Consider the following 25,401-nt stretch of genomic DNA (forward strand, 5'->3'; position numbering starts at 1 on the left):
GACCTGTCTGCAGTCGACCTTGACTTGAAGTCGGTGGCCGAATACTTCAACCAAGAAGAAGTACAGAGATTTTGGGAAGAAAGTGCAGCAGACGGCTGTCTGTTTTGTCGCCTCATAACGACAGTCTGGGCAGATGCAGGACGGCGATACAGATGTTATAGGTCAGGATATGTAAAGGTTGGGCTTACTACGAACAAACAGTACTTCGTACATTTGGTCAACATACTCTCCAAATTGCCGCATACTCTTCATCGCGGCGTGTTTGCAACTGTTGCCATATATCTGAAAGGTAAAGCTAGCCCTTTTGATAGACATGTTCTCCCAGGCCAACACCGCAGGTTCCGGTCTTCCCAATCTCTTGGAGAGATATAAGCCAATCCCTCAGCAAGCCATAGATCCTACATGCTTGAGTTTGGCAAAGCAATGGTTGTCGACTTGCCGGAGTGGGCACCAGCAATGCGCTAAGAAATTCGATACCGCTGGTCCCTCTCGCCTTGTCGAACTTCGGGGCGACGTTATCAAGCTTGTACTGGCTCCAGAAGAATCGACTCAGGGCTCCTACGTTGCGCTCAGCCATTGCTGGGGCGGTTCACAGCCACTCCAAACCACTTCGAAAACGCTGGCTAGCTTCCAAAAGCAAATTCTCGCCAGGGACCTCCCCCAGACATTTTCAGATGCCATATATGCCACCCGAGCGCTTGGATTTTCGCACATCTGGATTGACAGTTTATGCATTGTTCAAGACGACGCCTTGGATTGGGAGCAACAATCAAGTAAAATGGCAAGTATATACAGCAATGCTGAGCTGGTCTTGGCTGGTGTTGCAGCGGGGTCAGCAAATGAAGGGTTTTTGCGAAAATCTAGGCAATCCTGTCAAGGAACGTTTAGCCTAGATGCAAAAGGAGGCGGAACTTCATTCACGTACACAATAGTGCCCGATTCGCATGACTCTATAGAGGAGCCGTTGTACAAGCGGGGTTGGACTCTACAAGAGAGATTGTGTGCTCGTCGCTTCCTCGCATATGGTAATTGGGAGATGAGCTGGGAGTGCAAAGGGTCTTCTTGCTGCGAATATCACGGTAACAACCTAGTTAGCGATTCAAAGTCGCAATTGGAGGGCAGCTTTGGAGCCAGGATGGATACCACCAGTCAGCAAAGTTTTGCACAGCTTTGGGGCACTCGTGTCGTCTACCCATATTGCCGAAGGTTACTGACGAGGAAGACGGATACACCAGTCGCAATTTCAGCGCTTGCCGCTCGGTTCCATGCACGATACCAAGGTACATATCTCGCTGGCTTGTGGAAAGAAGATCTCTGCAAAGCACTGTTATGGTTCTCCAAACCCCCAGGATGTCCAGCTTCGTTCTTTGCCCCTACTTGGAGTTGGATGTCGCTAGAATTGCCTCATGCAATCGATTTCGATCCTACCGTCATGTCGAATCACGTCGCGGAAGAAACACTAGTACACATCGTGCGAACTGAAGTAACGCCTTTAACGACTAATCCCTACGGTCCCGTTTCGTCTGGCACAATGCGCTTGACAGGTATACTTATCCCGGCGTCGCTCGAAGCTGGTCCTTCACGAGAAGATCCCTGGGAGGATGCCAAGTTATCTACTTTGCGGCACAACATTTCCGGTACAATTTCCTACATCGACACACCTCTCGTTCGGACAGATGTTCGACTTATGAATGGAACTGAAGAGAAGACAACAAGGCGAGTGCAGGGGCAAGAAAAGAGCTCAGGAGGACCTTATCCAGTATCACTTCTTCCAATCTTTAGATATGGCTGGGGTATAACGGGGCTTTTACTCGGGCGGTCAGCCACGTGCCCAGGCGCGTATGAGCGCATCGGCATGTTTGATTATCTTGCAGAAGCCAATTTCGAATCCATGAGAGAAGACTTCGACGTCTGCGATATCACCCTTGTTTAGTGTAGTCGAATAGTCTTATCAGTTACAAAACAGACTACTCTGGATCAACCTAGATGGATAGAGACGAATGCGAAACTGATTATCTCATTCGCTGCACTACGAGGGCGTCCATCAGGACAGCCATGTTGTCGTCAACCGCTAAGCAAACGGCCTCACCTACTATTGTTTTAGTTCCTTGAGGTACGATCGATTTTGGGACGCAATCTGACGAAACTGTTTAGAAGCTTGATACCGCAAGCTGCCGGGTGAAACCTGGGAACAAATAAACTACCAAAGAACGTCACAGTTATCGCATAAGATATGGCAACCACTCGCGATTCAAGCCAGATTCGATACTGCCATGCAAGAGATTCTTAGATGTGTTAACCTAGTGACGTGGTGTCACCAGAATGTACAAGTAAGCAAGTGAGCAAGATGTCAGTCGAGGTTGGCCCGAGCGCGGCGATTTGGCATCTTGAATCATCAGAAAAGTCTCCCTGAACACCAATTCGCGACACCACGTCGTCATACACTCTCCAACGATACCACCCAAATGGCCGCACCAACCAGATGTATGGCCACGGCCACGCGAAATATCCAAAGTCCACGAGCGGCGCGCATCGCGTACCGAACATTCGCCTCTAGCACATCGAGTCCGGCCGCATCATCGCGGAAAGTAGCGGCGGGGAACACAACATGTCTGAGGCAATTGCAGACAACACGGAATGCATCTGGGAAGGCTGCGAGTAGCTGTCAGGGCCAGACAAGGAATTTCTCGCAGTCGGCATCGCGTAGCAAGCTCAAGACGATAGATCAGATCCGGGCAAGGAACAAGGGCGGGGTATGTTATGCTGTCTGACGAGCTATACATCAGATCATAAAAATTGGTATATAGACAGAGGCTGACGAATTCGCAGCCATTCAACCTCACTGCCGCCATTCTCTTCGTTGCAGCTGGCGGAGGACTATGGGCCTACTTCACATACGAGAAAGAGCGCCTGGCGCGAAAGCGAATAGCAGAGCAAACAAAAGGCATCGGCAAGCCCAAAGTCGGCGGACCATTCCAGCTCATAGACCACAACGGCCAGCCCTTTAGCAACGAGGACATGCTAGGCAAATACTCTCTGGTACGACAACACCTCCACCCGTCCCCCTCCGAGCTCCCATACTGACAGTGGAATTACAGGTCTACTTTGGCTTCACCCACTGCCCCGACATTTGCCCCGACGAACTCGACAAAATGGCCCTCATGTACGACAAAGTCGTCGCCGAATGCGGAAACGTACTCCTCCCCATCATGATCACCTGCGACCCCGCGCGCGACAGCCCACACGTACTCAAAGAATACCTCGCCGAGTTCCATCCCGATTTCATTGGATTGACGGGCAACCACGAGCAGATCAAGGATACGTGCAAGGCGTACAGGGTGTACTTTAGCACGCCCAAGGATACCAAGCCCGGACAGGATTACCTGGTCGATCACAGCATTTACTTTTATTTGATGGGTATGTAATGATGTGCGTGTAGTGCGAGAGTGTTGGGCTAACGGGTAAAACAGATCCAGAAGGCGATTTTGTCGAGGCTATTGGACGGAATTTTACGGCGGATCAGGCGGCAAAGGTTATTTCGGATCATATCAAGGATTGGGAGAAGCCGTTGAAGAAGGAGATGAGATGGGAGTAGATGGCTGGTTGATGGGAATAGATCGGGCGCGAGTGGATTGCATATAAATACTGTTGAGGAGTGAGCGCAGGGTGCATCGGTTGCGCGCGTAGGCGGAGGAGTACTGTGTATGAATATGATGGGAGTAGACTTGTACTATACCACGGACGAAGGTGTGTAGATAACCTGTATGAATATTCATGTCGCAAATGTATAGACGTCTCTTGCAAGCATGGAGTCGACAAGTATGGGTAACAACTGGAAGTATGCACGTCTTCTGGCCTTTCTTGGTAAGGTGCAAATACAGTTGTTCGCATGTTGATTTCGCGTTGGCGATGTCGCTCTGCTCTTTGCGGCAAGTTTAGCTAAACAGCGAGATAGCTGGTGCTTGTGCAGACCCAAGCGAAGGTGCGTTGCACCTTGCATTATAGCAGAACCCAGCGCTCTTGCCAGCGCAAACGTCCCGTAAAATATACGAACAACATATTCTTAAAGACCACATATATGAGCCTAGCATGCAACCTCCTGCGGAGCTAGCGCAGATCCTTCAAAACGCCCGTTGCACTCCAAAATGTAGATACGAGGAGAAATGCAGCCGTGAACACAACCGCGGCTCCCTGAAGGTCATTCGGACGCTTCCATTGCCACCAGATCCACACGCCAAGAGACACGCAAAGAATAGCAACGTGTACCGCAACCACACGAATCCCAGACACAACATATCTCGCTCTTATACCCCAAACGTGCTCGTCTCCTTGGGCACGCTGCTCCAAGAGCTTTTTGTACTTCGGAATTTTACCAACAATGTCAACAGCGGAATCTCCTACTGTGCGGCATTTGTGTGGTATGAGTAGAGAAGGCAACCGGCAGGGATCCAAGCAAAGCCGTACATAGACTTCGAATTCATGCTTGGTGATACCAGGCTTATCTCTTGTCGCGACCGGCGGCCTCGGATCATACTCGTAGTCGCTAGACAAGGGCAGATCTGCCTCAATATCGATAGTCTGGGGAGGAAATAGTGGCAGTCTCTTGAACCGGAGGAATTCCCAGTAGCTTATGATGCGGAAGGAAAAGTAGTGGCGCGCCCATCCCCTCATCTCACGGTGTCTTCTTCCAAGGTTTCGTAGGAAGGCAGTGTCGCTGACCAAGTGGCGACCATGAATCTGATCTAGTTCGGTCGGAGTCCATGCACCGTCCACTCCGAAATTCACCCAGAGCTTCTCGTCGTACACCGAGTTGTTTACTGAGGAGCTGTGCGGGGTTGGTGAACTTGCAGATGTAGGTTGTATAGGTCCATTTCCTCCTGCCTGTAAAGCAGCATTACTCCCGGGCCGTGACTGCATCGCCTGAGTTCCAAGTGATGAGGCTGCTCCGCTGGAAGGGGTAGGATGGTGAGTACTAGGGGTGGCATCTTGATGTGGTTGGCTGGCGATGTCTTGAGAAAGATTAGATGTCTTCATGCAGGCAGCGCTTTTCGTACCTTGGAGTAAAGCACAAAGCGGTCGAGGATGATGATCAGCAGAAGAGCCCTCAAGAACCTCTTCCAATATCTCTTGTTGCTCCAGTCTCAGTTCTCTCCATCGATGCATTCCGCAAAACTGTTGAATCAGTATCGAGCATTGGGTTGAAAGGATAAACTTACACATTTCCAATGAACCCGCGTTTCATTAGGTTTCAGAGGTCTCATCCTAGGTGATAGTGGCCACCAGTCCCATTCCAATCCTGTGACCTCCTCCAGAAACCCCTGGACAGTCGACAGAAGACCGGTTTCTTCTGTTGTCTTATAGGTGATATCATTCCTTGGTATCGGTAATAGCTCTGCCAATAGTCCAGGCGGTAGGAGAAGCTCTTTGAAGCTGATCAACATTTCTTGGAAAGCTCGTTCTTCCACTAGTTTCTGAACAACAAGGTCTAATCGCGGATACTGGACAAAATGAGATATGTTCTCTTCTCCGTCCGACTCTAGATCGCTGTCATTATCACTCTCAAACTCTTCACCCGTATCTGCTGAGTGGGCTACCTGAGTATCGGTGATGGTGGAGGATACCACGGTCCTATCAAGCCAATTCTCTACGTTTGTATAAGCTTGCTTCTCTTCTCCACGTATACCAGCGAGAGCTTCCTCATTCCAAGAGCCTTGCAAAACTATGTGTCGTTCCATGATTCTTCTTGCAATCCTACTCTGACGTTGCTTAGACTTCAAAAGTTTTGCAAGCTGGCGTGTGACGACCGAATTGTCAGAGGCGACGAGATTTCCATGGAAAGCCTTCAGTAAACGTCTGAAGTTGTTGATGAGCCGTTCCTGAGGCATGAGTTGCAATGCCTTTGAGTACAAAGGAGAGAGAACGGAGCTGTTGGCAAAGACAGCGACGATCGTATGTTCCGTCTCGCTAGACCATGATGGCAAGGGCATTGAGGAACTCGAGGCTGCGTCATCTTCTTCGGAAACGAGCGACCGAACATCGACGTCTTCGAACTTTTGTCGTTGAGCCCAAGTATCAAGAAATTGGCTGGGATCTCCTAGGTGTACTTTTGTCATGCCATCATATTCGTCTCGGTCGCTGGTCGAATTGACGTATGTATGGCTATCCTTTGTAGAGCTGACACTGTCACGAGCCGAGGTCACCTGAAATCCGTCGATACTTTTTCCGCCAACTCCAGCAGATCTATCGCCTGATCCAGGTAGTAATTCCCGAAGGTCTGCATGATGCAGGATGGTGTGGCAGTTCTCGCCACTTATATTGCCCTCGGTGAACCTTTCGAGTAACAGTTTAACTGTCTGCCTGTGACCGTTCTTCAGAGCCGCAACGAGCGCATCAACTGACGCGTGCTCATGAAAGTCTACGTCTGCGCCCATTTCGAAAAGTAGCTTCACGACCGCTGTATCTTGACGCAGTATCGGTTCCCATAAGAGACTCTCAGGACCAAAGCTATTCCCGATAACTTGCACCCCATTACGTTGCATGATCGTCTCTAGCGTGGCGATTTGACCTTCTTTGATGGCCCACCTACTGGCTGTGTCCACCAGGGAAGACAAATTCTTGTACAGCTCTGGCAGTTCCCACATAGGTAAGCGATGTGTAGATTCCCAGCCGACGTCGAACCGCAGTATAGCCGCAACAGCGTCTTGAATAACCGCTACTGTCGACTTTGAATAGTCTGGCACGATTGCTCTACTATATTCGTCCGAACAGAGGCCAAGCAATGCATAGATCATATCCCTGGGGTCGGCCGCTTGGCATCCCTCGAACTTCAGGAGGATTGTGCTAAGATTTGGGGTTTTGTTCCACCAAGAGTACTTCCGCCCAGGTCCTGGCATGATATCCAAGATTGACTGACAGCGCAAATCTGGTGTCACACCTACCAAAGATGGTGTGACCACGAATATGGGAGCTGAGACTGCTTCCAGGCCGCACACCACTTCTGCAGATCGTGCGTTGACAACTTCTGGGATGACCCACACTCTTTTGAACCAGGTTCGAGACAGAATGTGTTCAAACCCCCTGCGTTGTGGCAGGATTAGATCTTCATGAGCATTGCCAACCTTAGACCAAAGCTCCAACCACCTTTTATCTGAGGACTCCCAGCTCTTGTACGGATATTTCTGTGCTTCTCTCCCCAGCCGTTGCATTGAATGGAAGACCACGTCCGTTTCAGGTGTAGATTCACCTAAATAGAAGAGCACTCGTTCAGCTCTTCGAAATATAGTTTCCATTTGTGACACTTGGTGAGCTCGCTCTGAGATATCGTTTACATTGATGGAGATTGCATCGATCCACATAATTCGGTCTGTGTTTGCAGATCGTAAATTTAGTAATATTCGATGTAGGTCCATCGTGATGGAGAGTCGCTGACCGTCGACTTCTATTGTGCATCCCGTGCCTCCTCGCCCCCATACGTACGACAAAGCCTCATACTCGATACATGACTCATCATCAGCATTTGCTTGAATAAGCTCAAGGTGAATAGGCCCATCCTTGCCTGCAAAAAGTCGAACCAAGCGAATGTTCCAATTCTCTCCACGATCTAATGGCGCATATTCGAATGGCTCCATTGGTCGTATCCGACGAATTGGAAGTACGGATAGTATGGGCCGTAAAATCGATTCGAGAGACTGCGCGAGGGACACGTACAGGATTGCAGCAATAGGACTGTGATATCTCAGCGATCACCTCGAAAGATAATCTCGCGCTACAGCCAGCTCACAAAGAACCCTGGTGATGAACTCGGCATTCTCGCAGCTTTGCGCATTCAAGCGAAGATTTTTGTGTATTATTGGAGTAAGAAAAACAGGCTCCAGCTGTACGGAGAGATTGGACGAGTCCAAAACAAGCACTTACCTGGGTAGGTACTACCGCTCGCGATGAAGAGAGACGGTTCGAAGCTGAAGCACTAATGTCGCAAACAAAGCCCAAGAAATTTCACTAAACAGTCTCAATGAGAAAAAGACATCCAAAGAGTTCCTAGGAAAGAAGGGAGGGATGAGGATGGCTCAAAAGTCCAGCAGGGTGAGGATGTAAGCAGGCTATGCAACTCAGCCTTCAACCCCGCAGTGCTTGGCACAGACGAGACAGATAGTGTTGCCTGCTGCATAGACCTTTTCAGCTACTTGGATCTCGTATAGAATGTACAGTGGATCGCGAAAATAGGAGACTGCGGTGAGAGAGGAAATGTGGTACTGGCGGCTACGATGACACTAGTGTGGGACGATGAGCACGCCCCACATATGCTGACGCACAGGCAGAACGGGTAGATTTGTTTTGAAATTATTTTTATAAAAAATGAGCAAGTTTTCATCGTCCATGAGATGGGCCGGTAACTCAGTGGTAGAGTGTAGGACTGCAGCTCATCAAGACCGCCTTCCCGAAGTCACCGGTTCGACTCCGGTTCGGCCCTTCCCTTTTGCTTTTTGTTTTATCCTGGTCCCTTCCTTTCGTCCAAACGGCCATTTTTTGTTTCTCTAGGATCAAAGACAACATCCCCACCCTAAGAATTAGATCCGTATTACGGATTGTATAGATTCCATCACGGCAAAGTATCGCAGCTACCCAGAGCGCGTTGCGACCATGTTAGTCACAAGATGATGGGGATGAGGCCGCAAATTACGCTGCGAGTTCTGCAAAGTGGCTTGTAGAAGCCGCGAAGGCTGACCCTGTCGATGCGTCTAACATCCTCAAGCTCTCATCACGACCATAGACCAAACGCGTCGCGATGACGAAGTAGGTCACCTAAATGTCCCCGAGACATAGAGAATGAAAAGGAACCTTGAACTTTGAGAATACTATTATTCACTAAACTTTTCTTCTTGCTTGTAATAAGCTAATACAATCTGCGAAAGAGAGGCAGTGGTATTTGCACCTGTCCGATTCTAAGAAATACAGGAAATAAGAAGATCCTTGGATAAGCTACCTTGATGCGAGCTTGGAGACATTTAAACGATAGTCAAGGGCCTACGTTCTTGACGGGCCATCCTGCTAACCTCGATTGTCTTATGGGTGCCGAGATTACATAGCCCTATTCGGCTATACGTGTCTTTTTCCCCTTCGATAGTCTGTAGGAGCAAGCAAAATATCTTGTTATATCTTTCAAACTCGTCTACCCCCGTTTCCAGAGATCTTGCCCACGAGGCTTTGTACAACTCGCCATCGCCTCGTTCACCTTGATAGTAGGGATCATGGCGTACGCACACGGGAAGACAGACCAAAGATGTCTGAGCTGGCTCGTCGAGATCCCAGACGTCCCAGCAGTCGTCTTCGATATCACCCGCAAAGCGATTGCCATTTTCGGCCAGAGTGGCGTGTTCGGCCAGGGCCAGCCCGGAGTCTTCGTACTCATCTTTCACCAGTTTCAGCAAAACGCCAAATAACCTCAATGAGGCTTTCGACGTTACTCCGAATGGATGATCTTCACACGTCTTTGGATCCGAAACATCCAGAACATCGACCAGTGGAGTCAAGGGGATACGCGTGGCGTCGGTGCCTGCCGACAACAGATGTATGTAACTGACTCCACAATTGACTGAGGCCCACGACCATGACGGTGCCCTACGTGATTTGGCTATTCCTTCAGCAGTTGTACTTGTTGCATGCCACAGGAAACCGAGAATCAGATCGTTTCTCCACAACCCTGCATGATAGCTGTCATTTGCTACCACTCCGAATCTCTTTGCAATTCCGGCTATTGCAGGTAGCCTATCCTCATTGTATGTCAGACTTCGTGATGTAAAATCTTCAACTATCCTATACCAGCAGGTGTAGATGTCAATATTCAGGTCTTTCGGCATGAATGATGTTATTCCGTTTGTTATGCAGTACATTAAACGATGGTTGTCAACTGAAATGTTTGGAGCGTGCGGTATTCCTAACGGATGTTTTTCACTGGTCGATAGCGTCGGGCAACGCCAGATCAGACGGTCTTTCGAGAAGATAATGGAGCGGCGAGACAAGGCTTGTTCCTGAAGGACCCAGGCTCTTTGGGCTAAGGAATTCTCCCAATCAAGGTCTCCTGGATCGCCATATTGCTCTTCTTCTTGCGTTGGATATCGGGAAAGATTGCATGCCTGTCCGAACATGACAACTGTACAAGGACAAAGAAATAGACCATGGCGCTCTTTAAAACATCCCTGAGCAGAATTTGCTGCTGCTGCCGCGGAAATGGTCAATCTCGAGTTGCCATACACAGATCCCATTCTTGGCGCTTCTTTTGCCCAGTCTTCTTGCAATTCTTGCTCTTGAATGATGCACAAAGAGTCGATCCAGAGGTATTCTATGCCGAGTGCTCTGCAAACCTGAACAGCGTGTCGAAAGGTTTTTGGCAATTCTTCGTCCTCGATGCATCGCTGTCGACAAGCAAGAGTCTGATCTGTTGTTGATAATGGTCGATGGTTGGAATCTCCCCAGCAGTGGCTTAAAGTAGCGTAGTGACCATTCTTCTTGTTCCCAGACACAAGATGACATTTTCTAGACCCTTTCTGCCCTACCGCTATCACTCTCGTCGGTAGCGGTGGGAGCTGAGAATTTTCCTGGGAACATGCTGGATGCGAAGACGTGCAAATATCCAGCCAGGCCTTGATCCTAGATAAACTTGCCGGTGAGCCAGTATTGTTATCCCTCCCTGAGGGAAGACATGACTCTGGAAACTCTGAAGATCTTGCTGTCTCGCTGATTAACTGTAAGAAACTAGGAATATTCTAGCAATGAATGACGCTCACCTTCCATAGGTTTGCAGATGAGTCGTCCACCCATGCCAGGCAGCAAGTCGCCACATAGTATCGTGATTTGAACTTCATCTACTTTGACACCAGTCATGACGATTGTCGTTTGCACCCTCTGATATCGGAGTTTGATGTCGCCATCCAAGGAAACTGAATTGAAGCCTGCTTTGCCAATCCATCTGCCCTCGGGCTCTTGATACAAGTGACAGGTTTCCTCCCATGCTGTCAACAGCAGTCCACAAAAGTGGCAACCTCCACGTACACTCTCGAGTAACGCACTAACCGAGTGGTGATGTTTGACAACAACCTCGCGAAAATTGTTGATGCGATTCCAGTGCGTACTGTTTAGACGACCGAGGCTCATACAAACAGAACAAAGTCTGTCGTTCTCTGAGCGGTCTGCAATCCGGATTCGACCGCTCCCGAAGCAGGCTGGTCGAGCTTGTGTACCGCCAGGAGGACAAACGTATTCCCCAGTCTTGATTCTGATGCCACCTGGCACTACTTCCCAAGGCAGAGAACCCTGAGTCGTTAGGACCGGGCGTGTCAAAAGCGAGTATACCTGTCCCATTAGACAAAACTCCGCCAACGGATAGAGATTCGATCACTCAGGCGAATTAATGATTCCGATGCAGAACAGATGGGCGAGCACGGTGAGCGATGAGATGGAAAGGTCGACACGAGGCTGGGAGTTTGGATGAATAGGCAGCAGGTGAGGCGCGGCTGCACGAAGTTCTTGGTAGATGTGGATCTGAATGTTGTGGCTGTAGATGCGGGGCAGTGCATATTGGCCTATCAAACATCTGTAGCGAATTGCATGCAACGCATGAAGGAATATGAAACTATTCGCGCGTTCCTGTCATATGTCGCACTGACAAGGCAAAGACTTGCCACTCATGTATGAAATGTTTCTGCAGCTTGCGTGATGCTCAAGGTAACTTGGAAGAAAGTCAGCATAACCATCCCAACCGCAAAGCTACCTAAGAAGACATAGTCAGCAGGAACTCGGCGGGCGATCACAAAGAACGCTCACTTACAAAACACTTCGTTTATATGTGTTAGAATATCTTAACATAAGATATAAGTTAAAATTCCTGGTAAGCTATCTTATAGAAAATTACTCACTTGATTTTTCTTATCGTTCAAAGACATTGACTCCTTTACTATAGAAGTAAAGAGAAGCAGGCATAATACGAGGTGTCATGTTGTTCCCTGTATCCCTACATTGCCTGTTTTAGTAGAGAATTAACGTTTGTGAGTCGGCGTTTTTTGTTTTGAACCCGCGTGCTTGGGTTACTATCTCTCCAGTTCAGTATCGCAGTGGAGACATTGACTGGAATATGCCAGCATACCAGTTCTCCGGCAGCGGTGGTCAAGACTTTGTTCCCACCATCTCTGGTGACGACAACGGCCGGGTCAAGCATTCCATCTCCCTCACTCACAATGTCAAGATCTAAAACCGTCGAAAATATGAAGACCTCGCCGTCCACAGCGGTCTGAACATGGAACTTGTCTGCGACAAGCAGGTGTTCAACGGCATCTCTCGTATTCGGCTTCATCCACATACAGCAATCCTTACGACGCCCAAAGCTATGCGGTCTCCTCGATCAAAGTCTCGAAACGCAATCGTGTTCAAGCTGACATGTTGAACAAGACCAACGCTATCGTTCCGACTATTGGGCCGACGGCGCTCTCCAAGCGCGAGCTGGCAAATGCTGGTGACTGCAAAGTCTTGCTGCAACAAACCAAGGTGTCCTCTTCGCAGACTTGCTTCAAGTCGATCCAAAGCGGAACATGCCGATTGAGCTGGTACTCACAAAGAAGGGTCGTGGTATTAATGCGACGATATGGTTTAATGGCTGGATGGACAGGAATCGGCCCAATCCCCTTGCTGTCGTCGTAGAAAATGACGTAGATGGCTCTTTGTCAATTACACGTAGCCTGTGCGCTTGTAGCTGGGGTATCTCCGGCGTGCGAGGCGTGGTCGTGCTAGAAAGTCATCTAAATTGCAATGGTAGCTGGTCCCTGACCTAAAACCCACGGTACCACGGAATCGCTTATCGAAATAGTTTTTGGCGCAGCGACAGCAGGATTAACTCGTGGGTGACGTGTGAATGATGGAAAGGTGACGTGAAAATTGTCCAAGACAGTGTTCAATCATTTCGAAAAACGAACGAAGATGATCAGCGCAGAGAGAGGGATGGTGAAACGTAGAGCTGACGGTGAGGGTGTGCTGAGCGCGTCAGTCAGAACAGGCCACAGGGCGAGCCTGTCCGAAGGATAAAAGTCAGAGATAAGCGCCGAACGCGTGCCGCCTGCGCCAGCGTACCGCGAACCCGAGCCGTGGGACAGGGGTATACGTGATGATCGCAAACGGGAAGACTTCCCAGGTCCCACGCACGCGTGAACACATGTTATGACTGTGCATGGCAGGCCGCGGTCTTCTGGACCCTGAGGAGGACCAGAATGCATAGGGCGCAGCGCTGGCCGCCGCACCTCGCAGCCCGTCGTGTCTTGTACCCAAATAAAAATGGTTCTAGCGGCGGTGCTGACTCGCCCTAGACGCGGTGCAGGGTACAGCTGCGTGTCATGCGGGTGGGGACCAGCCGGTCAGGCTGATGTGAGAAGAAGCAGAAACGCGCTGGTACCGCGATTCTAGGCTCGGTGAGGGGAGCGCGGAATACTCAGCTGAAGCAAAAAAGAAGGCAGGGTGTGGAGTGGTGGAGTAGGTTCAGTGGACCACGGCACTGTGGCATGCAGACGACGGATCGCTTGCAGAGGCGAACAAGTCGGCTAGGCCGAAAGAGGCGGGTGGACCTCCGTCCAGGGTGTGTTAGCGGGATCTGGAACATGAATAGACTGTGAGGGGGGATCCTTGCAGCACCAACAACTGCAGGGCAGCTGATAGCAACAAGTGATGCTGCTTAACTCTGTCATGCCACGGCGCCGTGGGAGCCCACTAGAACTGGCCTCGCCGTGCAGTCATCTACTCCGTCAGCGTCCATTCGCGCACTCGCCCACTGTCGTCCTCCCTTCCCATCATCAAACCAAAGTCGCGCCTTCCTCGGTCACATCCGCATTTCATTAAACAGCACGAGCATCCCTGTCGCAAACTTGGCCGTATACCCAACGCGTCGCCCACCATCTCTCGCGACCTCTGCTGCTGTGGCGTCATCTCTCCAGCGACGTCCGCCTTTGTTCGTTTGCTCGACTTGCTTTTTCGCTGGCGAGAACAAATCGCTGTCACGCACCGAGTCCGGGGTTTTTGCCGTCAAACCACTACCGCAAGCCACCCGTCGATGGCGTCGTCTCCAACTCGATAGCTCCAGGAATTGCTTTCTTTTCCCACGCCGTCGCTTCCAAATACGACGCTGTCGATCGAGCAGCTTGGTAAAACCTGCACCTATCCTGCACAAGTCCCCTGCAGCCATTCTTCCCCAAACCCACAGCCTTTGATAGCCGAGTCGACCAACAGACATGTCTCAGAGACGAACATCACGGCCTCGGTCGACAAACCCGTCGCCGGCCACTTCGACATATGGATACCACAACACCTACCACACGCATGCACAGCTCCCGGTCGGGTCACCGCCTTCGTATGCCCGCGCCATCGATCCCCAGACTCGCCGCATCCTCGATGAGCGGACGCGGACAGAGAAGGAGGCAGTCCGCACCACACAACTACCACCGCCATATACTTGCACAGTCGAGATGCAGGGGATTGTGGGAGTAAAGCAGGAGCTTTCATCGCCATTCCAAGTCTCTGGACACCGCGAGTGGCACGATGTCTACGCCATACTCCGAGGCACGCAGTTAAGCCTACACCGCATAAAGTACCCGGGCCTCCTCAGCAAAAACAAAGAGCCATGCGCGGGCCGCCTACTACGGACCTACACTCTCCAGCACGCCGAAGTCGGCGTGGCCTCTGACTTCAAAAAGACGTCGCTGACACCAAAGTCCCCCTTTGCGCACCTGGTTCCCGCCGTCGCTCGGCCGAAACTATACGAGACCGATCCGCATCTCTTCGAGCCTGTGCGCGAACACGCCATCCGACTGCGTCTAGAGTTCGAGCAATTTCTCTTCTGCCCGTCGACCGAGGAGAGCATGCTCGACTGGGTCGAAGCCTTCTGTGCGGCCATCGACATCAGCGCGCCGCTCGAAGACCGCAGCGAGCCCCGCTACCGCAGTCTCCCCCGCAGGGGCAGACGCCAACGCATCTTGGAGAACGCGCAGTTTGGAGACAGCATCGAGGGCCTGACGAGTCTAGAAGCGAGTCGCCGCATCATTGCACAACAGGAGCAGATTATCCGCACACTTTACCCTCATCTCGCTCGCACCCGGGAACCGGGGATCAGCCACACGGCTCCCGCGGGTGATCTAGAACTCGATGATTTTGACCCAGAAGACGTTCGCTTTCCCACGCGATATGCGCTTGCCCGCGTGTCGTCGCACGAGTACGAGCACGGCGACGAGGAGCGTCCGGAAAGCGACTCCTCTCCATCCTCAAATCCTAAATCCGCGTGTGTGCCCCGCCCTTCGTCCGCGCAGACACTGCGTTACCGACGCCGCTGCGCACCCGTGCTACTCGCTTCCTCACCGCGCGTTAGCGACGTAGTATTTGGCAAAGGCCAACGCTTCCGCATTAGCGTCAAAGCGCACATGCTCGTCGATTATACCCCGCACCCCCCTCGCTACGACGTGCATGGCTTTGCGAAGACAAAACGGCCAGCGAGGATCACGACGACGGACCGGCGTGCACAAACGGTTACGGTGAATAAGAGTGTCTCGTCGACGACCACTGTGCCGTCGTTGGAGAGACCTGGGTCCCCGATTCGTGGCGTCAGTGATGATTCGATTACGTCGATTACGTTTGGTGAGGATTTGGGGCCTGTACGGTCAAAGTCGACGACGAGTGATGATGCGAATGGGCTGGAGGGGCCGCCGTCGCCGTCCGGTATGTCGCAGACAAAGGTCGATGCTGCGCGTCAACTCGAGACGATGGGGAAGCGTCGACCGAGCGAGGATAGTAGGGAGACGGGGTTGAGTGCTGTTGCGCTTGGTGCTGGGTTGATGATTTGAAGAGTTCATTTTCCACTCTCATCTCTCATTGATACATTCGCTTTTTTCTTTTTTCTTTTTGTGGTTACTGGCATTGCGGGGCGTTGGTTGAGCGCCTTTCTCTTTTTATTGGCGTCACTATTACTTTTCTTTGTTTCTGCATTACTACTGGTGTTACTCGCCAGGAAAGGAGGATATACCCATTTTACATTTTACTTTCTGTCGAGTATAGAAAGACGGTCTATATTGGGTTGGGATTCGGAGTTGGGTGGGAGTGGGGGAGGGGATGGGCGTCAGATGTATATAGCCTATGCTAGCACTTGACATATTACTCAATATGCATAGCACATTAATTCATCGTCTCGACTCGGCCTTCGTTGCGTAACTGGAGAGCGAGCATTGAGTGCGGTATGATTCCGTTGCAGGTTGATTAGATGCGTGGATCTCGCGGCTCATGTACCGCCTTGCTAAGCAGTCTTGATTGCTAAACGTGCATGGCTTACCTAACGCGAACGTCGCATTCTCATTCATTACTTCTCATGCATGGACTCTCTGACCCTCTTTCCTGATTTGTCTTTCTGGATTCAACGCAGGTTGTGTCTAGGCGTCAATTGGCAAATGGCATGGATGTAGCATCGACAGGTCGGAGGTATCGTGCTGACATGCAGCTGTGTAGCAGGGGAGCTTACAAAGATGGTAAAGCGAGGGGATATGGGTAGCCTAGAGGAACATATAAAGAAGAGTGTGTTCTATCTGGATGCAAGTATCAGTGTAGAGAAATAAACAATTCCTATACCATCAACCTCATCCAAAGCCTCGTACAAATCCATCCATCTCCCATCGTGCCGTACAACATCACCACGATTAAAACAACAAAACAATGTCGTCCACCACTCCCCGCCCCATCGCCCTAATCCTCGGCTCAGGCCCCAACATCGGCACATCCCTCCTCTCCACCCTCACCTCCCACAACTACCTCATCGCCACCGCCTCGCGCTCCTCTTCCACCTCCCCTTCCTCCACCACGCTCTCCCTCACCGCCGACTTTTCAAATCCCACATCCATCCCGCCCCTCTTCACCGCCGTAAAAGAAAAATACGGCCGCGCACCAAGCGTCGTCATTTACAACGCGGCTGCGCTTACCCCGCCGCCTGTGGACGGGAACGTGTTGAGTGTGGATGGAGAGGCGTTTGGAAAGGATTTGAATGTTAATACTGTGAGTGCGTATGTAGCTGGTATGGAAGCGGTCAAGGCTTGGGATTCCGAGGCCGAGGGTACAGGGGAGGGAGAGGAGAAGACGTTTATATACACTGGTAACGCTCTGAACCAAAACGTCATGCCCGTCCCTGCGTTTCTGACACTGGGTGTCGGGAAGAGCGCGAGTGCGTATTGGGTGGGGTTGGCGGATCAGGTGTATAGGGGACAAGGGTATCGGTGAGTTTTCTCCTCTTCTTCTTTTCTTTCGTCTACTGCTATGTTTGGAGGTGGACTGGAGAGCTAAGTACATAATCTAGATTCTTTTATGCGGATCAACGACAGGAGGATGGTGCGCCGATGGGAACTGCTGTCGATGGACCGGCGCATGCGGAATTTTATGCCAAGTTGGCGAGGCGCGAGGCGGGTGAGGTGCCGTGGTTGGCGACGTTTGTCAAGGGGAAGGGGTATGTTGAGTTCTAGATACCCGCCCGTGTGTTAGTTACTACGAGGTTGCCGTATATTTTTGGGAACAGCAGTGATGACTGAGCGTAATGTGTTTTCTTTTTACTCTTCGTTCTTCTGTTCTGCGCGAACGAATATCCAGCCCGGGACGCGAACCGGAAGCTTAATTCCAAAGTTAGCCCAGCCAAAAATAGCATGTCGACACTATCGTACAATACACTCATACTCGTACCCATACTCATACAAATCGTTTACATATCATCCAAATCATACCCATCATGATCCACCCTCTTCTTCCTCCCCTTCCTGCCCTTGCTCCCCCTAATCTTCCGATCCGCAGTATACCTCCCATCCCGATCACCCACCAACATCCTCCCCCCACTACCCAACACCTTCGCCGGCCCCTCCTCCACCGTCCTGCCATCCCTCTCGCCAACCCCAATCTCAATCGTGACCTGCTTCGCCTTCCTAACCTTCCGTCCCTTCTTATCAAACTCATCGGTCGGCCAGCCGAGACGCACGTTGCGCGGTATCTGCGTCTTTGCACCAAGAGCCCACAGATCGCCCCAGCGCACTTTCCGTGCGTCGCGGTACGCCTGTTTGCTAAACGAGCGGGGCACGGTCCAGCGCTCGAGCGTACCGGCTGGAGTACAGACATCGAGGATGATATGGCCTCGTCGCTTGAGCGCAGGCAGAACCAGTCGTGGGAGGGTAAGTGGATTCACATCAGCAGTCGACGTCAAGACCGGTTCTTCATTTTCCGGGTTCGCTGATGCGCGCCACTCGTGGCCCTCGAATGCTGCAGCGGTAGACGCCTCGCCTTGCACGAAGCCCTTGCCGAGGATGTCGTGTTGCGGGAGGCGTTGGTCGCGGCCGCGTTGGACGGCGAGGTAGCTGAACTGCACGTCCTCGTGGTTCTTGTCCTTTGCGTTCAGGATGCGTTGGAGGTACGGAGGGCGGATGTAGCGCTGGCTGAAGAAACAAAAGTCTTTTCTTCCTTGGCTGACACCCGTGGACTGGTACATGGGGCACGTGTTGTGGTTGGTGCATGGCGCGACGATCATTCCCGTCTCTTTCTCAGTGAACCGGGTGTCTTGATCGGGTTTTGAGACTTGGGAGTCGAGTAGCGTTTCGATGGTTTCTGAGCCGGGAGAGGAAATGTGCTTGTTCAGGAGGTGTGAACGGGCGGCGGCTATGACTTCGAATCCTCTCGGGAGACCTTTCTCAATGAGAATGAGAACGCCGCCCTTGGGGTTCAGCAGGGACCAGTATTTCTCAACTTGTTCCCTGCGCATATAATCTTGCCGAATCGGCCAAAGCGTGTGCGGTGCGATAATGACATCATAATACTTCCGCGGTTGCTGCGTGTTGCTCTCGTCCGCCGCTGTAACAGTCTCCGGCAGTCGCGGGATAAACGTAGTATTGTCCAGCAGTTTGCTTGCGCGATGGCGCAGCGTGTCAGATGCAGTCAAAACAGTTGCTTTTCCCAGTGGGGTAGCACCATGCGACGTGTTTCCTGATTCCTCGTGCATGCGTTGCCATTCCGCCTCTAACATCTCGTGCCATGCAAGTACACCAACGCCTCCAGAACCGGCGTCTAGTATGGTGCCGCCTTTCTTGTTCTGCAGCATGTGTTCGAGCCATCCTGTCCCCAGTCGGCGGCGAACTTCGACCATGGCGCTCATTACGCTTGCGTATGTGCCTGGCTGTACGGAAGCCATGTACACATCCGCTTCAATATTGCCCATCTCTGACTGCGATGGATCCAGTGGAATCGGCTTTTGTTCATGGCCCAGGCGTGCAGGAGTTGTGCTAGCCGAGAAAGGCAGACCGCGACCGCCAAAGATGCGGTTCGCGGATTCAGCAAGGTGTTTGTGGTTTGCGCGTGTCAGGAGCAGCGCTGTAGGATCGACGAGAGTTTCCTTGGGCAGGAAGACGGTCGAGGGCGATGGCTTGAAGCGACCGGCGACGGTGAGGGGATGCGCACGCATGAAGCTGTCTTCCTCCTGCTCTTCCTCGACGTCCTCCCACGCCTCTGCTTCCTCTTGTTGCAGCCGGCTTTGCTCGTAGATTTCATCGTGATACGCTTGCGCCTCGTTCTCCCTGCGCGCTTCCCATTCTTCTGGTGTCATGGTTTCTTTGCCGGGCTCAACCTCTTCAGATTCCATGTCTTCCTCCGCCTCAGGCTCTTCGATGAGGTCAACTTCGTCAAATCCGCCATCGTTTCGCCTCCTCAACCACACAGACGTGCCATCAGGTCGTTCTTCCTCGATGAGCTCCTCCTCGTATATCTCGACAGATTCTTCTACGTCTTCAGCAGGATCTACAAATATGGCCGGGCCATACAGTCTCTTGTATATTATGTACTCCTCTTCGTTCAGGTGGTCGTGCGGTAGCGTGTCGCCGAATTGTTGCCTCGCCCTCCGCGCGTTGACTTCGTGATTCACCGCCTCGGTCGCAGAAGGCGGTGCGTCTTCCGTATGCGGCGCGTGATCTTGTTCCAGTTGTTTCCTTCCGAGCGTCGTAGAAAATGCTCTTCGTGGTGCTGTAAACCTGGCAGCGAGCGAGGGTATTTGTGCCGGCGCGGTTCGTGTCTGGGCTGGTAATCTTGCGCTACGGGCTCGAGAAATTGCAATGTTCAGCCGGCATGATGCACAGACTGACTGCAAGCCCCTCGTCTTTAGCATGTCGGCGGCGACTGTGAAGATTGTCGAATAACGCACTCGCGGCGGAGGAGAGAAAGTTCGCCGCATCTTTCACTCCAGGGTCCGCGCTAAGCTCTCCTGCCCCCACCACGTCCGCCCAATCATATGCGAGCTGATTCTATACCCCACATCGCCCGACATCAATCCATACGCCAGCCGACACTTCTCGGGCAGGGCTGTTCTCTACATTTTGTGGCGTTAGTACAGCCCTAGAAGCTCTTCGGTAAGCGCACAGCATCAAGCTTCGTTCGCCACGGGCCAATGTCCTAAAATACGGACACCGCATACCGACATCCGGTCATCTTACCCATTTCGATGAGGAAAGATTGCGCCTGTCAGGCTTCCGATCCGTTTGATGTGACCTCGGTCGACCCACTGATAACTTACTTGTACCCCACCATGCGCTATCATCATGCGTCTCGCGCTCAACAGCCTTGTGTTTACTCGGCCTTTGCCCGACCCAATACATCTCAGCATTTGCACACGACTCGAGCAGGAATCTGTCGATAAGTCCACTAGAACTTCTCCAATAGACACGTCACGCCAGTCGATCCCCTGATCAACAGACACGCATTTACCGAAGTAATCCTCATTCATTCTTCATTCAATATCGTTCCAAACTACCGACATGGTCTCAGGATCCGCGAGCTTCCACTATCCTTCGCTCAAAGAGCTACTCAAGGATACAACTGCTGAAGTCCTACTTCCAAATGACGGCGAAGAGTATGAGAAGAGCATCGAAAGGTGGAGCGAGCACTGCATCAAACGAGCTGTGAGTTCACCTGGTTCATCAATCTCAAAGCCGTGCACTGATGAAGAAAAGGCTGCTGTAATCAGAGTTCGGTCAGCGGATGATGTCTCCGCAACGCTAGCTCAGATACGCAAGCACAGCATCCCGTTCACAGTCCGTGGTAAGAATGCCGATGTAAGAGACGCGCGTGAAGCAAACGTTGATTCTTTGTAGGGGGTGGTCACAGTACTTCAGGTGCTGCATCTATCGAGGATGGCATCGTCATCGATCTTTCCAAGATGCGCAAGGTGACGGTCGACACGGACGCCAAAACCATCAAAGCTGAAGGAGGAACTATATGGGAAGACGTCGATGTTGAAGCTGCCAAGTTTGGTCTTGCCACTGTCGGAGGCACAGTCAACCACACCGGTGTAGGCGGGCTGACACTAGGAGGGGGCTATGGTTATCTCACTGGAAAGCATGGCTTGACGATCGGTACGTCTTCGCGTATAACCCGGTGAAGCTTACACAACTGATATTATCTAGATAACCTCTTGTCCGTTGACGTGGTCCTCGCTTCTGGTGAGCAAGTCCTCGCATCAGCATCCTCGCATCCCGACCTCTACTGGGCTGTGCGAGGCGCAGGCCAAAACTTTGGAGTAGCAACGGCATTCACGTTCCAAGGCTACGAACAGAAAACCTCTGTCTTTGCAGGACCTTTGGTCTTCCTCCCGGACAAGCTGCCGCAGATTGTTGAGTTCCTGAACAAGTTCCATACTAAAAATGACGGCAACCAAGCCATGCTCATGGGCTTCTCCGCTCCACCGCCCGCAAACGCACCTGTCGTACTCTGCCAGATCTTCCACAACGGCACTGAAGAAGAAGGAAAAGCTTTCTTCGCGGACCTGTTTGAGCTTGGCCCTGTAGCAAACATGACTGCCATGATACCGTACCCACAGCTGAACAGCCTTCTTAACCAAGGAGCCGGATTTGACGGGCGTAAGCTTTTCGGTGGAGGCGCCTTCAAACTTCCGATAGACTCGAGCTTCGCCGTGCAGCTTCATGCAGAGTTCAACGCATTTGTGGCCTCGCACGAGCGAATGAACGAGAGCATGATACTCTTCGAAGCTATTCCTTACCAGAAGGTCATAGAAGTTCCCAACGACAAGACGGCGTTTTCGAACCGTGGCGACTACTACAATGTCGCCGTGATGATGAAATGGTGAGTCGGCACGGCGCTTTGAAGAACTCTATTCTAACGAGATTACAGGTTTGAGCCGTCCCTCGACGAAGAGATTCGTATCTTTTCGCGGAACCTCCTCAAAAAGGCCTCAGTGAGTGCTGCGGACCGGTCAAAGGATGGTGGCGTGGCTCAATACGGCAACTATGCTTCTGCCGATGTTGCGGCGAACGAGATCTTCGGCGCAAATGTCAAGCGGCTTGAGGAGCTCAAGCATAAGTATGACCCTGATAACTTGTTCAGCCACGGCACGAAGTTGACACCGCGACCTTTGGTGGTTGTTAACTGAATGATTCGGTAGCACATAGCTGTACAGAAACGCCATGAAGTTTATACTATGCAGCCATTCAAAGAATACGAAAATCTTCCTACTGGCAGTCGCTACCTTCAGACTAACGAGATGATGAACTGTATCGCGGATAGACACTGCAGATGTCAAAATCAGAACTCAAATTTTTCCGACGCGCTGTCGCGACACCGGATATACCTCGACTCGACGCGACAGTAGCACCGGAAACCAGCCACCCTTGACGTCATCTCAACCGGTCAGCACCTAAAATATCCTCGGGCTTCAACGCCACATCTAAAACACACCGCATAACTAATCGCTTATCCTCTCGGGAGACAATGTTCCCCGACGCCCCGAAGACGTTGAACGACGTTGTGGGGCACGCGACCACGGAGATTCGCTGTACGAGTGGTTAAACCCGGCGTGCAGACTCCGTTCTGGTAGCGAGGTTCGCCGCAAAAATGATGTATTTAGAACTACTTCCTTGACTTGGCTTTGCATCTAGCTACACTAACTCCTTCGCTTTAATCTTTCTTTCCGCTTGACAGACGCGGAAGATCTACAACGCTATACTTGGGTGTCCGGCTGCCATATCACTAATCTTAATCTGCTATACGGAACACAACACCGTCTCCACCCTTCACGGACGTCAACTTCCACCCTCACATGGACATGGAGAATTCCAGGCAACCGCGACCTCGGAAAACATCCAGAAGCCGATCAAGATCCCGGCCACGGCGATCCGACAACGCACCACTACACCGCATCTTGTCCAGCCAATTCCCAGATGACCATTCCGTATACCACCATGAAGATGGCGAAGGAGTTCTCGTCGATTCTGACGCTAGTTCGTTGCACAAGACCGAGACGGAAAGAAGGGATGCGGATACAGCGAGTAGTAGCGACGATGACGACAGTGGCGATGACGTAGATGAGAAAGAAGCGAAAGATGGTGCTGATGGAGAGGAAGAGACGACGTACGAAGAGATACGAGGGGGCGTTCCGTATGAGCATGATGTTGAAGCATCGCCGCCGTTGGAAAAGAAGAAGTCTACGCGGTCGGTCAAGGATCCGAATCTGGTACGTGTACCTGGCGTACATTGCTGGAGCAGCAGCAGCTAACTATTACAAGGTTACATGGGAATCAGAAAACGATCCAAATAATCCGAAGAATTGTAAGCAAATCTGGTCTACTAGATGCAGATCAATAGTTTAACGATTTGCAGGGTCTATGAAACGGAAATGGGCAGCAACTTTGATTGTGTCCTGCTTTACCCTTGTCTCGCCAATATCATCATCTATGATATCGCCCGCTCTGAGTAGCATCAGTGCTGATTTCGGTATTACGAATGAAGTCGAGGCCCAACTCACCTTGTCCATCTTTGTCTTAGCATATGCGATTGGGCCGCTCTTTTTAGGCCCGTTGTCAGAAATCTACGGTCGCGTCATCGTACTACAGCTGTCTAACTTATTTTATCTGGCTTGGAACTTGGGTTGTGGATTCGCCCAAACATCTGGTCAGCTTATGGCATTTCGATTCTTCAGTGGTCTAGGCGGGTCTGCGCCGCTGGCTATTGGTGGCGTGAGTAACTCCTCGACGACCAATATCGGAACATGAATCTGACTTTCTCCCAGGGCGTTCTTAGCGATGTCTTTCTAGCAGACCAGCGTGGCCGAGCCATCTCAATCTACTCTTTAGCCCCACTGCTAGGTCCTGCAATCGGACCCATCGCCGGTGGTTTCATCTCGCAAAACACGACGTGGAGATGGTGTTTCTACGCCACCACCATCTTCACCGCCCTCGTACAATGCTTCGGCTTCTTCTTCCTCCAAGAAACATATGCACCCAAACTCCTCGAATGGAAACGAAATAAGCTACGCAAGGAAACCGGCAACCAACACCTCCACACCGAATTCGATAGCCCAGACCGCACACTCGCAACGACCATCAAAATCGCAATGGTAAGACCCTTCAAGCTCCTCGGCACCCAGCCCATCATCCAGGTCCTTGCTTGCTACATGGCGTACCTGTACGGACTCATGTACCTCATGCTCTCCACCTTCCCCAGCCTATGGGTCACGCGCTACGGCATGACTACCGGCATTGGTTCCTTGAACTTCATCTCCATGGGCGTCGGATTCTTCCTCGGCACGCAAATCACCGCGCCCCTCAACGACGCTCTCTACCGCCGCCTCAAGAAACGCAACAACGGCGTTGGAAAACCAGAATTCCGTGTCCCGATCATGGTCCCAGCATCTCTGCTCGTCCCTATCGGTCTCTTTTGGTATGGCTGGAGTGCGCAAGCGCAGGTACATTGGATTATGCCGAACATCGGTGCTGCGATTTTCTGCGCGGGCGTGATTATAGGGTTTCAGTGTATCCAGACCTATCTGGTTGATAGCTACACGAGGTATGCGGCGAGTGCTATTGCAGCGGCGACGGTGCTTAGGTCGTTGGCTGGATTTGGGTTTCCGTTGTTTGCGCCGGCCATGTACAATGCGTTGGATTTTGGATGGGGGAATAGTGTGCTGGGGTTTATTGCGTTGGCGTTGGGTGTTCCGGCGCCGTTTATGTTGTGGAGGTTTGGCGAGAAGTTGAGGAGTACTAGTAAATTTGCGGCTGGCTAGAGGGGAGCGTAGAAGAGAACGGTCGTACGTAGGAGTCGCATGTGAGAAAGTTCCAATATTCGGTAGTACAGCAAGGTATATCGCAAGGCAAGTTTACAATGATGATTGTGTAATTGCAGACCAGCGTGTGCTCGAAAGTACCGATGTTCAGAACGTGCAAGGCTATCTTGTCTTATCAGATCAGCCTGATATGCTGTGAACGAACGCCTTCGAGTTGATCGAAAATCGAGACCGAGTCAAAGTTTTTCCCATCCCACTCTACTGGATGCCGATATAGGTAGAGTGTCCATAGACCGATGCGCTTG

The 25,401-nt window shown here is 51.5% G+C and overlaps 5 protein-coding genes across 5 annotated transcripts; 4 read left to right on the top strand and 1 right to left on the bottom strand.

Annotated features, from left to right (window-relative positions):
* Positions 1-2,465: 2,465 nt before the first annotated feature.
* ACET3X_005571 (uncharacterized protein) lies at positions 2,466-3,595 on the top strand (the record flags this gene model as incomplete). The annotated part of the gene is made up of 4 exons (XM_069451790.1): positions 2,466-2,753; positions 2,830-3,039; positions 3,099-3,417; positions 3,471-3,595. 4 exons carry the CDS (start codon positions 2,466-2,468, stop codon positions 3,593-3,595), a joined length of 942 nt encoding a protein of 313 aa, XP_069307615.1.
* Positions 3,596-13,732: 10,137 nt separating this feature from the next.
* On the top strand, positions 13,733-16,119 carry ACET3X_005572 (uncharacterized protein). The gene has a single exon (XM_069451791.1). The coding sequence runs from the start codon at positions 14,265-14,267 to the stop codon at positions 15,864-15,866; it is 1,602 nt and encodes a 533-aa protein (XP_069307616.1). The 5' UTR covers positions 13,733-14,264; the 3' UTR covers positions 15,867-16,119.
* A 606-nt stretch (positions 16,120-16,725) lies between these two features.
* ACET3X_005573 (uncharacterized protein) lies at positions 16,726-17,522 on the top strand (the record flags this gene model as incomplete). Its single annotated transcript, XM_069451792.1, has 2 exons — positions 16,726-17,279; positions 17,360-17,522. The coding sequence occupies 2 exons, from the start codon at positions 16,726-16,728 to the stop codon at positions 17,520-17,522; spliced, it is 717 nt and encodes a 238-aa protein (XP_069307617.1).
* Positions 17,523-17,755: 233 nt separating this feature from the next.
* On the bottom strand, positions 17,756-20,191 carry ACET3X_005574 (uncharacterized protein; the record flags this gene model as incomplete). The annotated part of the gene is made up of 1 exon (XM_069451794.1): positions 17,756-20,191. The coding sequence occupies one exon, from the start codon at positions 20,189-20,191 to the stop codon at positions 17,756-17,758; it is 2,436 nt and encodes an 811-aa protein (XP_069307618.1).
* A 646-nt stretch (positions 20,192-20,837) lies between these two features.
* ACET3X_005575 (uncharacterized protein) lies at positions 20,838-25,096 on the top strand (the record flags this gene model as incomplete). The annotated part of the gene is made up of 9 exons (XM_069451795.1): positions 20,838-20,981; positions 21,033-21,120; positions 21,174-21,434; positions 21,486-22,161; positions 22,210-22,398; positions 23,245-23,548; positions 23,601-23,643; positions 23,695-24,050; positions 24,104-25,096. 9 exons carry the CDS (start codon positions 20,838-20,840, stop codon positions 25,094-25,096), a joined length of 3,054 nt encoding a protein of 1,017 aa, XP_069307619.1.
* Positions 25,097-25,401: the final 305 nt, after the last annotated feature.

This window comes from Alternaria dauci, chromosome 4, assembly GCF_042100115.1.
Source record: "Alternaria dauci strain A2016 chromosome 4, whole genome shotgun sequence".
In the NCBI taxonomy this organism is placed as follows: domain Eukaryota; kingdom Fungi; phylum Ascomycota; class Dothideomycetes; order Pleosporales; family Pleosporaceae; genus Alternaria; species Alternaria dauci.

Coding starts and splice junctions, on each gene's coding strand:
- ACET3X_005572 (XM_069451791.1), top strand. CDS start 14,265: ATGTCTCAGAGACGAACATCACGGCCTCGGTCGACAAACCCGTCGCCG.